Source organism: Ornithorhynchus anatinus, chromosome 2, assembly GCF_004115215.2.
Source record: "Ornithorhynchus anatinus isolate Pmale09 chromosome 2, mOrnAna1.pri.v4, whole genome shotgun sequence".
Taxonomy (NCBI): domain Eukaryota; kingdom Metazoa; phylum Chordata; class Mammalia; order Monotremata; family Ornithorhynchidae; genus Ornithorhynchus; species Ornithorhynchus anatinus.
In genome coordinates, this window is record NC_041729.1 from 18,975,118 (window position 1) to 18,989,596 (window position 14,479).

The 14,479-nt window shown below is 43.6% G+C and overlaps 1 protein-coding gene across 5 annotated transcripts in view; it reads left to right on the top strand.

Moving 5' to 3' along the window:
• The window catches only part of ATP2A2 (ATPase sarcoplasmic/endoplasmic reticulum Ca2+ transporting 2), a 68,027-nt gene extending 58,784 nt beyond the window's left edge, over positions 1 to 9,243 (top strand). Inside the window, exons 18-22 of one of the 5 annotated variants that reach the window (XR_003757038.1) lie at positions 943 to 1,076; positions 1,817 to 1,934; positions 3,085 to 4,697; positions 8,161 to 8,201; positions 8,992 to 9,243. Coding sequence is in view for 3 of the 5 variants with exons in the window: in XM_029058796.2 (XP_028914629.1) it covers positions 943 to 1,076; positions 1,817 to 1,934; positions 3,085 to 3,354 (522 nt within the window). In the remaining 2 variants the exon portion in view is untranslated. Of the gene's footprint in view, positions 1 to 942; positions 1,077 to 1,816; positions 1,935 to 3,084; positions 4,698 to 8,160 lie in introns of those variants that run through there. The other 4 variants (XM_029058798.1, XR_003757037.1, XM_029058797.1 and 1 more) reach the window with 4 other exon arrangements.
• The last annotated feature ends 5,236 nt before the right edge of the window (positions 9,244 to 14,479 follow it).

Here is a 14,479-nt window from a genome sequence, read left to right on the forward strand (position 1 = left end):
ATAATTATGGTCTTTGTTAAGTGCTTACTATCTGCAAAGCACTGTTCTAATCAGGTTATCCCATGTAGGGCTCACAGTCTTAATCCCCATTTTACAGATGAGGTAACTGAGGCACAGAGAAGTTAAGTGATTTGCCCAAAGTCACACAGCTGATAAGTGGCAGAGCCAGGATTAGAACCCATCACCTCCGACTCCCAAGCTCGTGTTCTTTCCACTAAGCCACGCTGCCTCTCAGCCTCACAGCACTTACGTACATGTTTCGAACTTATTAAATGTCTTAGCTCCCCCTCTAGACGTAGGTTCACTGTGGGCAGGTAACATATCTACCAACTCTGTTGTACTCTCCTAAGTACTTAGTACAGTGCTCTGCACACAGTAAGCGCTGACTGTTGTGCCAAGCAGTGTCCTAAGCACTGAGTTAGAGAATCAGGTCAAACAATCCCTAGCTCACAGTCTGAATTTTGAATCCACACTTTGCAGATGAGGACATTGAGGCACAGAGAAATGAAGTGACCTCCCCAAGGTCAAATAGGCAAGTGGCAGAGGTGAGATTAGAACCCTAATTCTTTGATTCCCAGGACTGCAGCCTTTTCACGAGGCCATGTTACTTCTCTTTAATTTAGGGTACACATCATCATCAGGAGTGCTATTTTTTGAGCGCTTACTGTTTGGCCACAGAGTTAAAGGTTTCTACTGTGCAACCTGGTTTTTATGTAATCACAAATTATCTTCTATTTTGTTTCTCATAAGCAGCAAAGTTGTCAGTACTGTAATTTCTCATTTGCTTGAAGTCCCAGCAGGCATCAGGAAAAGACTAAGTTTAGTACTCATCTGAACTTAAGCTTCTAAATTATATCTTGAGTGTAGCTAACAACTTCAATATGCTATTGTACAGTGCAGTAACTTCTGTTTGCCTGATCAAGAATTTGCCTTTTGTTGTAGAGCCATTTCTTGCAGTGCAAAGATGACAACCCTGACTTTGAAGGCGTTGATTGTGTGATCTTTGAGTCCCCGTACCCAATGACGATGGCCCTGTCGGTTCTGGTTACTATAGAGATGTGTAATGCTCTTAACAGGTTGGTAAATCCTAAGTGACAGAAAGTTCCCTCAAGTCTTATGCCTCAAAATGTTTTTAAGATAGTAATAAACATGTGCATGTACTGAGAAGCAGTATAATTGTGACAAATTCTTGAAAAGTGGAATTTTTTTTTCTTTGCTCTTCTGAAAGTTGTGCCCTTAGAAGAAAATACAGAAGAAGCACTCTTAATTTGGAAGCTTAAAACACCACCATTCCTGTAATCACCAAGCTGTAGGGTTTTCCCTCGCTTAGTTTGAGTCACCAATTGGATTATTCTCCTGGTTCTGCTTCACTCAAGCAGAAGATCAAGGAGAGATATTCTAACATTGTTATTGTGGTTGGGGGGAGTTCTTACCAGTGGGTCAGATATTGGCTATCCATAGAATCCAAGAGTATAGATGGGAAGTTCTAAATAGCCTTAGCAATCAAAGGCAACTGAAAGCATTAGAGCTTTTAAGGGGCAGCACAGGCACCTAAACCTAAAGTTGGACTTTTGCCCTACATTTGAGGATTGTTCTCTAATTTTATCAGAGGAAGCTAAATTAGTATTTCAGTCAGTGGTCTGGCCTGTGTAAAAATAAAACTTTATGAAAGTGCCTTGCACTTTACAGATAAAGGTAGATCTGTATATTTAATTCTGAGATTGTTTTTGTCTGAGCATTTTTGTAATTACCCATATGGAAATGCTTTTCCTTCAAGGAGCATAATCTGAGATATCTATGCTTATTGTCTTTCCAGCTTATCAGAAAATCAGTCATTAATGAGGATGCCTCCATGGGAAAACATCTGGCTGGTGGGCTCTATTTGTTTATCCATGTCACTCCATTTCCTAATTCTCTATGTCGAACCATTGCCGGTAAGTTTCTTTGTATTGACAAAACTGTTAGCAAAACTGAGGGACTGAACAGAATGAAAGAATCCCCCCTCCACACCTCCACTAAACCTTCCAGAAGGAAGATTTAGATAAGGAATGTGGTCAAGTGGAGAGACTGGGGCTCTGGGAGTTGAAGGACCTGGGTTCTAATCCCAGCACTGCCACTTGCCTGCTATGTGGCTTTGGTCAGGTCACTTCTCTGTGCCTGTTTCCTCAACTGTAAAATGGGGGTTAACACAGAGCCCCATGTGGGACATGTATTGGGTCCAACCTTATTAGCTTGTATCTACCCTAGTGCTTGGCACAGAGAAAGCACTTAAATACTATTATTACCATCATCGTCATTATTAATATTGTTCCATTGAAACTTCAGGCATACATAGCAAATTTCAACTAGCTAATCTAATGTATTTTTGCCATTGAACCAGTGCAGTTTGTTTTACAACTTCTTGTCACAGCGCCCCCCCCATAATTTTGCTCTCACAACATTGCATTCCTCAAAATGTTGTCCAGGTAATTCATTCTTTAGCGGGTTCCTAAGAAATGGTATTCTGATGGTCCGAAATTCCGGCTAAAAACAGAATGAGACCCAGGTCCCCCCTCTCTCATTCCCTCTCTGAGTATAGAGTAGGATGAGGCTGCACACTGTAATAAGGGGGAAGCACCATGTTTATGATAAAGGATCCAAAATGCGAAAAGCAGAACTTCCGTACTCAAACACAGGTGCCTTCATATTTTGCCAGAGGAGAGCTTTTTTTCTTTAATTACTAAGAATATCTGGGGCCACTCAGTTGGCCATCCCTTGGTGTGAGGTACCCAGTATCTTGTTGCTTTTAATAAGAAATAGAGGAATTCTCATTTTCTTTGTGCTCAACATTCTTGAGACCTGCCATGCCCAAATCTGTGGGTTCTTCAAGTTCCCCTATGACTCGGTTTTTCAGAAACCACTGATGACTCTGGGAACTCAGGCGTCAGGATGTAGAGATAATGTTGAATGATCGTAACAGTCTGACATGTTTTCTGAAGGGGCTGCTGTAGCGGGTTGACTCTTTTGAAACTTGTCATTAATGCCGGTTTCCCCTGCCTTGAGATATGTCATAATACTCATTGACGCTTCTTTTCTCTGTTGTAGCTCATCTTCCAGATCACACCTCTGAATGTGACCCAGTGGCTGATGGTGCTGAAAATATCATTACCTGTGATTCTGATGGATGAGACACTTAAGTTTGTGGCCCGTAACTATCTGGAACCTGGTAAAGAGTGTGTGCGACCTTCCACCAAACCGTGTTCTTTCTCGGCATGCACCGAAGGGATTTCCTGGCCGTTTGTGCTTATCATAATGCCATTGGTTATCTGGCTTTACAGTACAGACACTAACTTTAGTGATATGTTCTGGTCTTGACTGACATAGTTTTACATAAAGATGTTTAACTTAATCAATTAATTTTTTTATTGTTTAAAGCAACTGTCTATTTCTGCTGAATTTTCACATGAACATATTTGCTGGTGAAGGAGGTTTCATACTCTAGGTTTTGTTTTGCTTTTTCTGACTACAGTGGGGCAAGATTTTCATTTTTTATACACATAATTAAAGTGTCCATTGACATGTACAGAGAACTAACACTATTTTATGCAAATATTTTTTTGTAGATGAAAAAGCATGTACAGTGTTCTGTTTAATAGTCTCATCCTTGTAAAAAAAAAAAAAAATAGTTGAGCCAGCAGACATTGTCACCAAACTAATTGGCAGCAGATTTTAGGGAATGAATGTGTGGTTTTTTTCTAAAACTAAATAGCATGTATTGTGTCTTCTGCATGATCATCTGAATTTAATTTGATGTCACTGTCCAATTTTTTTATTCATAAGCCAATTTTTCTGCACTGAGCAGAGTACTGCTACCTCAGTCAGTATTTTTTGGTTTGCCACCTCACACCCCTCCTTGCCCACCCAGTCCCATCCCCCTCCCAACATGACCCCTTCCTTTGACTACCACTCCCTCCGCTCTACTCCTTCCTTGCTTCATTTTGGATTTTGACTGTTTTGTTTACACCAGTCTCAAGAGGTATGCCTATTCTTGCTTGTGCAGAAAATATTGTTCCAGGTTCAATCTACTGGGTTTTTCCTCCCCCTCCGTAGTTTTTAAGGTTATTTATTTAAATGTCTAATGTATTTTATTGTAAAAGACATTGTTTTGCCAATGTTGCCTACTTCAGCGGCACTTCACAACCTAGTTTAAAAACAAATAAAACCTTTTAAATGGACAGAGAAAAAGAACTGTCTTGTTTTAACTTTAAAAGTGGCCTAAGCCTAGTTTTGATTCATTATCTAATATATATATATCCAGTTTTCTTTCAAGACTTAAGATCAGAGCCTTAGCATTGTGACCGAGGGGAGAAAAAGATACTTGCACTTCACAGAAGTTGGATTTCTTATACACAGAGCACTTACTGTCATCTGCTATTACACTTTATGCAAGTTACTCTGCTGGCCTGAACAAATTCGTGTGTGTATGCGTGGGTATGTGTGCGCGCGTGCGTGTTTTGTAAAATCTGTAAATAGCACATGACCAAATGAACATATTGTATAGAACTATTTTTATTTTAATGTGGCACTAACCACCACCATCATTATTATAAATGTTTGTGCATGTATTTAAGGTCAGTCCTATTCCAACCGTGTGTACGTCATTAACAGTCCTAACTGTGATGTTTTTCTCCAATGCCTTCCAACATTCATCAACTAAAGTGAGTATTTTTATTTACCTTGTGGATGTATCATTCCAGCCAGAGGTGACTTGCTGAAAATACCATGTGCTGTATAATGAAAACCAATAAATAGCAGCTTCCTTCTTCCCCTGCTCCCTTGTGTCAGACTTTGCTGTGCTACATAATTATCACTGTTTTAGCTGACACAGCTCGTACTGAGATCTGCAGAGGACCAGAGATGAAACAAATCTAAAAGCTTGTCATTTTAGTAGTGCAGTCCCATCCCATCAACTCAGTGGGACTCTTGGCCGCACTGGCCACCATTTTGTTTGCACAATAGCAAAATCATACTGCAGAGCTTCTCCCTGTCACTGGTCAAGTGCCAACTCATGGGGCTGCCACTTGTCCCAGAAGGAGGGGATTCTGAAGACACAGGCCTTTCATGGTTTGGGCCTGGTGATGTGCTCAGAGCCCCCTAATTAGGGTTTTCATCTTTTGAAGATATATCACCCAAGCACTTAATTCAGGGTTCTGCACATAGTAAGTGTTCAGTAAATACTATTGATAGATAACCACTGAGTGAAATCCTTTAGACGTAACTTTATACCTGTTTATCAGAAGAAATACTAATGAAACTTAGTCTCCTAGGGGACAAATAACTCCTGAATGAACATTTAAATAGTATGGGTTCCTCAATTTACTCTCTCATTTCACTGCTGGGGACTCTTGATAATTAGCAATTCAGATCAGCCAGGGAATTTGAGTATCCTGAATATTTGGTAATCAATAGTAAATTATTTTTCAGCTAAATTCCCTCATCTGGCCTTTCAGTTTAGAATAACACGAGAGGTTTTTAAAGGGAGTTCAAGTTGGGGAGAAACCCACAGCTTTGCCACAGAATTTGTAATTCTATAAATACTTTTATGAAAAGCACACTGAGCATGAAAGTGAGCAGTTCCCATGACATCCACCGTGTTCCTTCTTGTATATAAGATTCCTGACCCTTTAATGCTTACTTTGAACCTGGGTTGGAAAGGAAAGGGCTCTACAGCTGTTACTGCACTGAATTAAAGACCTGTGTTCATCGTGACTGACAGAATCAGAGAAAGATGAGTTGTCCCTGAAAGAGGTTTCTCGTGAATCTGAGTGGAGATTTTGACTGGCTCAACTGATTGACAAAAAGATTGAGTGAGTAGTGGTGAGAGGGTTTAACTGATGGTGCAGGTTGTTAACTACAATATACATTACGCCTGTTTATAAAATCTTGAAGTCCCTTTTCAGTTCCTCTCGCTGTAAAAAAAACTTCAATTTAAACCATTAGTGAGATTTTTGCCCCTAAGATGCTTGCTTCGTTGACCAGTGTGGAAGCGGGTTAAAAAAAGTAAACCTAGAAAAGAGAATCTGAACATGAAGTCACAGCTCTGACTGGTTATATCTTGCTAACAAGTGAACCCACAACCCGCAGTTGGAGTGTTGTCAGTGTTCCCCAGTTTGATTTGTATGTAAGTGCTCCGTGTACAGAGCATATGAGTCTGCAGTACTCTAAGCTCCTAAATTTTCTTCCTTAACAACCTTCTGCTCCTCTAAACCTCTCGTCTTCACCAAGAATTTCAAAGGAGTTTAACTATTTGAATCAGTGTGTATTGGAATTATGCAGTGGTATCTGGCCACCTAAGGTGATGGTAGAATAAAAATGAATAAAATGCAGGCCTGCTAACAGCTCGGGCTTGGGAAGAAGAGGCAGGCTTTCCTGCACCCGCCCACCTTCGTCATCCCCAAAGGTTATCTGTCTACCTGGGCAGTGAAATCACTTCTTTACAGGTAAATAGAGTAATTTAGCCTAATAGACTAGGAGGCGAATTGTGTTCCATAAAAAAAAAAAAGACTGATTCCTCCACTGATTCATTTGAATAAGTAACTCCCATCTGTCCAGAAATTCTATCATTGTAATAATACTTCTCCATGCAGCTCAAAATTTCCTTTTCTCATAATATTTAGCCTCTTGGTAAGGCTCAGCTGGGATAAGTACAATGGCCCCAAACCTAGCCAGATCTTGTTAGTTTTTTAGCAAGTCTTAACAGTTACTTGGCCACAAAAGTGGTCTAAAGTGATTTGATGGTGAATGTAGGCTAGGTTCTTTCTTCCAGACCTGATCTGCTATCTCCAGCACTTATAAACTAATTTATACCCATCTGAGCACTTTGGTCTATAAGCTTATACAGCGGGTTTTTTTATTTTGAGCATTCTATTGGTAAAATATTCTCATGTCACCTCCTCCAGTGTAGTGTCAGCTGCGTGTGGGCTGGGAACCCAATGCTTTGGTTTTGCATTGACCAAGCGCTTAATATACTGTGCTTTGCACCCAGTGAACCCTCAGTAAATACCATCTCCTCTGATGGGGGCATGCAGAGCCGATCCCTCCCCGGGGGTTCTGTCAGAAGCCTTTAAAGGCAGCAAATGTCAGCCCCTCTGGCCCCAAGACAAGCAGTCTTAAGGGTGTATTGGAATGTCTTAAAAGAGCTGGCATAATTTAGAAAACCAATGGTAGGTTGGGCTTTTTCACTATTTCCCTTAAATTGGCCCAGTTTACATAATTTCTCTTTTGCTGGTTCTTCCAAATCCCCAATACTCCTCGACAGTGTTATTCAATGATTTGGAAAGAAATGGTGTACATTGGAGGCTAATAATGACCTGGACCCTAAATGTCTTAAAAGAGCTGGCATAATTTAGAAAACCAATGGTAGGTTGGGCTTTTTCACTATTTCCCTTAAATTGGCCCAGTTTACATAATTTCTCTTTTGCTGGTTCTTCCAAATCCCCAACACTCCTCGACAGTGTTATTCAATGATTTGGAAAGAAATGGTGTACATTGGAGGCTAATAATGACCTGGACCCTAACCGTTTCCTTAAACACAAAAGTGTCCAAATAGTTGCAGTGTGGGCAAGAGGAAAGGGATGGTTATTTAAATTCTGACTTGAAACACTCTCTGGTGATAATCAAATGCAGTTGAGCACAGTGACTGAATTATAGCCTATCACCAAAACCTTGAAAGATGGATGAATTTGTGGGGAGAGAGGAAGTGAAACTGGTGGCAGAGATGGTATGCTTCTCACTTGTCTCGTCTTGTCTCTTTGCACCTCTAACCCTTAACTTTCTTCTCTTGTGCTAATCGCACTGATGATTTATGGTACCTAAGTTTCATGTAGTCACATCTGGAAAGTTTTCCCAGCAGCCCCTATGAAGTTAATTTCACGGAGTACTTCATCTTGTAACCTTATAGCATCTGTCTGCATTGTTAAGGGGTCGTTTCTGACTTCTCCGAGTAGACTGCAAGATATGGTCAATGGACCAAAGTTTCTGTCCGTCTCTCCTGGATCTGATAGTCTTCTGATATTCTTTTCATCTGTCACTATTTACTCATCTGAATCCTATTTTTTATAATTAGGTGGCAATTTTCTTTCATTTTTATAAGCTGATTCCCTCTCTCTCTTTCCTTTTCAGCAATACTGGAGTAACCGCTTCCTAAACAATTTTGCAGAAATGTAAGGTTGTTTCGTTGCGTGCTTGTGCGTTTTTTAGCAACACTTCTACCACCCCTATGCATGTGTGATGTTGGGAAACAAATGGAAAAAGATTTTAAAAAAAAGTCAGATAATTCCCCACCCTACCCCCCCCACACACCCAGACTCATTATGTGCTTATGTGCAGGAAATGTGTAATCTAACAATGGGGTTTCAGTTTAAAAACACAAATGTGCGATATAGCTGAACAAATCAAAAAACTCTGCAGAGAAGTTTGGTTTCTTTGCTGCATGAAGATTTTGTTATGAAAAGTTAAGAAGCTGTCACTCAGCAAAGTTTCCTCTTTCTCTGTGGAAAATGTCAAAGCTTAAAATATACTGAATTCTAATGCATGCCTTCAGTTGTAAGTAGCAAATTGTGTTATCATCTAAGTGTGCTACTCAGTATACGGCTATGTATGGTAAGCTTATTTAAATTCATCGAAAACTACAGATGTTGAAAGGTAAAACGTAAGCCTCCAGTTCATAACTCCGATTATTTTCATTTGTGTGCGAACACAACTTCTTTGCACTGTAATGAAATAACTAATGAAATCAAAAGCAGTACAGATAGTGATGCATTTATCGTTTAAAAAAAATTAAAAAGCTAAGGCAACTATCAAACGCATGTTTGACCTAAATCTGTACATACAGATCAGTTTATTTCTGTGCTGATTACAATGAGCATCACACCGATGTCATGGTTTCAGGTAAATAAATCTATTCTCCAATAGATCCTTTGCGTGTTACTTCATGCACTTTGTTTTCCGCAGGTGTGCGTGTATGTGCTTGAACGGTCTCTTGTTAATGCCGGGATGACCCTCACTGGTAACAACATTGCCACAAGTTGCGGTCCTTGTTCCTGCAGTATCGGTCCCGCTGCCATGGGGGTTTTCTTGTTCAGGGGCTCCTGGCCCAAATATAGGGATTATTGTCTGGCACTGAGAGACATTTTTCAAAAATCTCCTCTTCTCTGTTTGTAAGATCTTTTGAGAAACCGCAAACAATAAACATTTCTTTCCCTACTGGTTTTCTATTCGGTGGCCTGCCTTGCACGCGTTGCTTGGGGGTGAGTCAGCTGAGGTTTTGTCGGCCTGGGATTTGCCTTGTTACCAGCCATGCGGTTTTAGCTGTTGGTTTGTTCTAGCTCTGATCCAGCCAGGAATAAAAAACAAGCTCTGGGGCTTCCCCAACTCGATCTGTGCTGTAAATCTATTCATATTGGATTTAGTTCTGCCCAGGAATCAGATGCTCCTCTTGGGGGCCTTCTTCAGAGTGCTAGGTTGCTGTGAACTGTTTCCTCTTCCTAAGCATTAACAGAGCAGGTTGGATGTACTGAAAGTCCCCAGACTGGGTCTGTCACTGTTACGATAAATAGTGGCTGGGTTGAGCCTGAGGCTCAGCTAAGGCAGAATTTGGAAGGGGGAGCAATGCCTAGCACCAGCTTGTTGGGAAGGAGAGACCATCTCTATTAGGAGTTGCCCACAGGTGCAGGGCCTGCCACTTTTCATGATGTTCGGAGCTGCTCCTTTCTTGCTAGCAGCACCCCATGTTGGTCCGTCCTCCGCACCTGACACCCACTTCCAGTGGGATGGAGCACTGAGGCTATTTTTACTGCGTACTTAAAACATTTCTGCATTCCAGCTCGCCATACAGCCTGCTGTCGCTCATTCTCCTCCCACGAGCCACCGGCTGCGATGAGGTAAGCGGAGCTGCGCTGCTAGACTGCTGTTCTCCCAGAACTCCACTGGTGGCGACGACTTATTAGCCGAGAGTTGCGACTTACTCTGTCACAGGGAGGGGCACCACTTGAAACTAATAATGGAAAATCAAGAGTGGTGGACCTGAACTGGACTTGATGAGAAGCAGCATAGTCTAGTGGATGGAGCATGGGCCTGGGAGTCAGAAGGACCTGGGTTCTAATCCTGGCTCCACCCACCACTAGTCTGCTGTGTGACCTGGGGCAAGTCATTTCACTTTTCTGTGCCTCAGTTCCCTCATCTGTATAATAGGGTTTAGACTGAGCCCTAAGTGGGACAGGTGCTGTGTCCAACCCGATTATCTTCTATCCCAGTTCTTAGAACAGTACCTGGCACAGAGTAAGCACTTAACGAATATTAAGTCGATCCAGCGAGTGAGGCACAGCCCTAATAGGCTTTAGTGATAAACGTGGCCTTTGTGGTCATAGGTTTGTGATCGGTGCCTCAGACCTGGGCCCAATGGGGAAAGAAGGTAGGTAATTCATGTTGCTTAGAGGAGCTCTAGAGAGGGTATGCTCCCCTGTGTTTATGGAGGGCGAGCTGTGGCCGAGGCTGTTAGAGCAGAAATCTGGCCTTTACATGAAGAAGCATTGCATGCTCCCGGCTAAGCTTCGACTCCAATAACTGAATTAAATCTAATATCCCCGCTACCTTCTCCTGTGGCCTACTCCTTGCTTCCAACACTGGAAATATAACAAGCAGATATAGCCTTGAATCTCTCATTCTGTACATATTGTACTAGTCTGAAATACCATTTTGTTGGCAGAGGCTTTGCTTAGATAGTACCAAATTCTGCAGAGTAAGTAGGCTTGCATAAATGTTTAGCTGCTCCAAAGACTACAGTAATGTTTATCACTTTCTCTCACTTGGCTTCCTGCAGCTTTTCCTACTAGGGTAATTCTGATTTATGGAAAACCGACCACATTAATCCTACTTCTCCCTATTAAGGAATGATGACATCACTCATGTACAAGTTTCTTTGGAACTTCCCCTTGTCTCTGCAGACTAAACATTGCCCAGGTTCACCTCCACTGCATAAACAAATAGATCATTTCTCCACCCCTCTCCCGTTGGCGTAGGGGTAAAAGGGAACTGTCATAAGCTCGTTGTGGGCAGGGAATGTGTCAGTTTGTTATACTGTACTAAATGCTGTGCACACAGTAAGTGCTTAATAAATACGACTAAATGAATAAGCGATGGAAGGGGCCACCCACGGGAGCCTGATGCATTTACAGTGAAACCTTCTAGGCTGCATTGCCCATTTTAGGTCAAGTTCCACTCCAAGCAATCCTGCTGCCATCCTCACACCCTTAGCCAAAAACAATGGCTGGTAAATGAGCAGCACCTTGCCCAAACCATGACAACTGTTCTCAGGCTCAGCATGGCTTAGTTGAAAGGGCACAGACCTAGGAGTCAGGAGGACCTGGGCTCTAATCCCTCTTCCACCACTCATCTGCTGGGCAAGTCACTTTGCTTCTCTGCGTCTCAGTCAACTAAAATGGGGATTAAGACTGCCTTATGTGGGACAGGGACTGTGTCTTGTACCCTAGAACTGAGCAGAGTGCCTGGTCCCAGGTAAATGCCATAAAGAGTAAGAAATGGGCAGGACAAAGGGCCAAGCAAACTGAGGCAGTTGGGATTCATTTGATCATTCAGTTGGATTTATTGAGGGCTTACTGTGCAGAGCACTGTACTAAGCACTTAGGAAAGTACACTACAACAATAAACAATGACATTCTCTGTCCACAACAAGCTTACAGTCTTAAGAACTTGCTTCCCTGCCACTGATGTTCCCGGTTCCTTTGAAATGCTACCTGACTGGAGAAGCCTAAAAGGAGAAATCATTTCTTATTTCCTCTAAACTATAAGTTCATTGTGGGCAGGGAACATCTGTCAACACTGTCAAATTCTCCCAAGTGCTTAGTACAGTGCTCGCCACCTAGTAAAGTGCTCAAATATCATTGATTCATTCGATTGATTCTCTTAGGGGAAGCTGTTCTTTGATCCACTGAAGTTAGGACAAAATTTTCTCCTAGTCTCCTTCCCTTTCTACCCTCATCTTGCAGTGTCCAAGGAGCTGTAGGGCTTAGCCAGGAGAATGGTGCACTGCTTAATGGGGGAGTGGAAACCTATGTAGCAGGGGCCTCCACTTACTATGAATGTAGAAAGGGTGATGAGGCACAGCCTGCTGGAAATACTGTGCACAAACAAATCCAGCCTCAATCTTAGGCTTGTTGGTTTCATATTGGAAAATTAAAGGCTTGGCTTGTACTCAGCTGTGGCTCTAGCCAGCCACCTCCAGAAGCAGAAGAAAATAAACCTTAGCTAGGAGCCAATCACAGTGATTCCTGCAGCCATGGAGGTGGCTGAGGGAAGGTTTTTCAAGCCCTTGGCACCCTGAGGGGGCTTTGCCCTAAGTCGATTCCCTTGCAGGTCCTGATTCCTGTGGTTAGGAGGAAAGCTTCCCCCTTATAGGTCAGTGGGGGGGGGGGGGGGGGAGAGGCTTTGAAAAGCAGAGGGAACATGGCCAGAGAGTGTCAGCTTCCATCCTGGACTCCAGCACATGCACTGTGCTCATTCTTTCCACTTTCCCAGGGGCCCAGCCTTGAGCTCTTAGAGTTTAAACCACACTAAAAGAAGCCCATTCGCCCCAGCAAATTCTCTTCACTCCTGCCAAGCAGGCAGGACCTGTCTAGAAACCAGTCACTACCACCACTTGAGTAAGAAATCCTTCAAGGGGAAGTCAGCCAATTCTCCTCCCTCCACAGAGCAATTTCTCAGAGGGCACACACTGGGCCCATCTCACTAAGGGCCATACGCAAACTCCCTCACCAGCCACTGCCTTTTGGCCACTTGGCACCCAGCAGCTTCCTGTCCCAGCCCTTCCTTGCTCCCTGGCAGTGAACCATGCCAAAAGGGAGCAGTGGTTCCCAGGAGCAAATCACATTTTTCCTTAAACACCGTCCCTCTTCCCACCCTGTGGGACAAGAGTAGACCTCAACCTCACTCTTACCTTTTGCTGCTGGAAACCGATGGCTCTCAGGGCAGCAAGAGGACTCCAGCAAACCCAGCAAATTAAGGTCACCAACCAGCTTCACTCTAACTTGACATGTTCAGATCATGGCACAGAATAATAATAATGGTACTTGTTAGGGACTCACTATGTGCCAAGCACTGTTCTAAGATCTGGGGTAGATACAAGTTAATCGGCTTGGACACAGTCCCTGTCCCACATCCTCTTATCCCCATTTTACAGATAAAGGAACTGAGGCACAGAGAATTGAAGTGAATTGTCTAAGGTCACCAGCAGACATTTGGCAGAGCCAGGTCAAGAACCTAGATCCTACTCCTCAGCAGGAGGAAAGGCACAGATAGCTGCCAGGGGAGGTTGGACAACAGGCAGGAAAGAAGTCAACAAGCCTCAGTGCAAACTCAGAGCTTTAATAATTTTGTATTCACCCCAACAGCTGGGCACAAAGTAGAGCTCGACAGCTAACTGCCCCAGATTCGCTCGCAAGAAGAGGGGCCCTTGGGTGAGGGGTGGGCACTGTCAGTCAGTGAGGAGGGGAAGTTGTGCAGTAACAGTACTCACTTGAGACCCAGTGGCAAGTCCACAAGTGGGAGAGTTGGCAGTGGGCAGGCTCAGGCAAGCCCTGGATGCCCTCCTGCAACCACGCAGGTTTCTGGAGAGCTGCAGGCTCATCCGCAATAAAGAAATGCAGATTTCTTAAACTCAGTGTGCAAAGCGAGTTGAAGTCTCACAGGGTCAGCCTATTCCCCATTGCTCAATTCACAATTGCACCTGTAAACCTTCCAAAGGCATCTTCCACTCTTCCCACCACACTCGGGCAGAGATCAGTCTATTGGGCTGCCTCTGCCCTCAAGGGATTGAGCCAGCATGTGTCTTCTGTCACGGCTCCCAGACCCCAGAGAGATTTGGGGCTATAGCCCATTGCCCTTCCCCCATGCCTAGTCCCAGTGCCAGGCTGGATTCCGAGGGAAATGGAAAACTTTGTCAAAGCCCTTACCTCATACTGGAGGAGAGAAGCACTGGGGGTGGGGCCAGCGCCAGGCTGGTTCATTCCTCGCATGCTGAACTGGAGAGTCAGCCACAGTCGTGGCCCACTTGGACTCGCTCTGCAGGATGCCAGGGGCCAGTGAAACCGGATCACGCCTCTGCCCATCAACTTTTCCTACACAGCAGTGGGCATCAGGCCTCTGCCGGTTCAGGTGGCAGCTGGGGGGATCCAGGTGAGCTATGGGACGGGCTGAGCAGCCTCTTACTCAGAGGATCCAATTCCCTGTCACTGCAGCAGCCAGAGCTCAGCACCAGGTGCAGTTTTCTACCTCAGAACAAGGAGCTTGAAGCTCGGTGAGCTGTGTGGAGGCATTGGGTTGTGCCTGCCACAGACCTGTGAGTTCGGGTGAAGTTTAGAACAGCAATCGGCACCTATATCTCTTTCTCACTAAGCCATCCTTTTTCTTATTTCCTTTCCTGCGG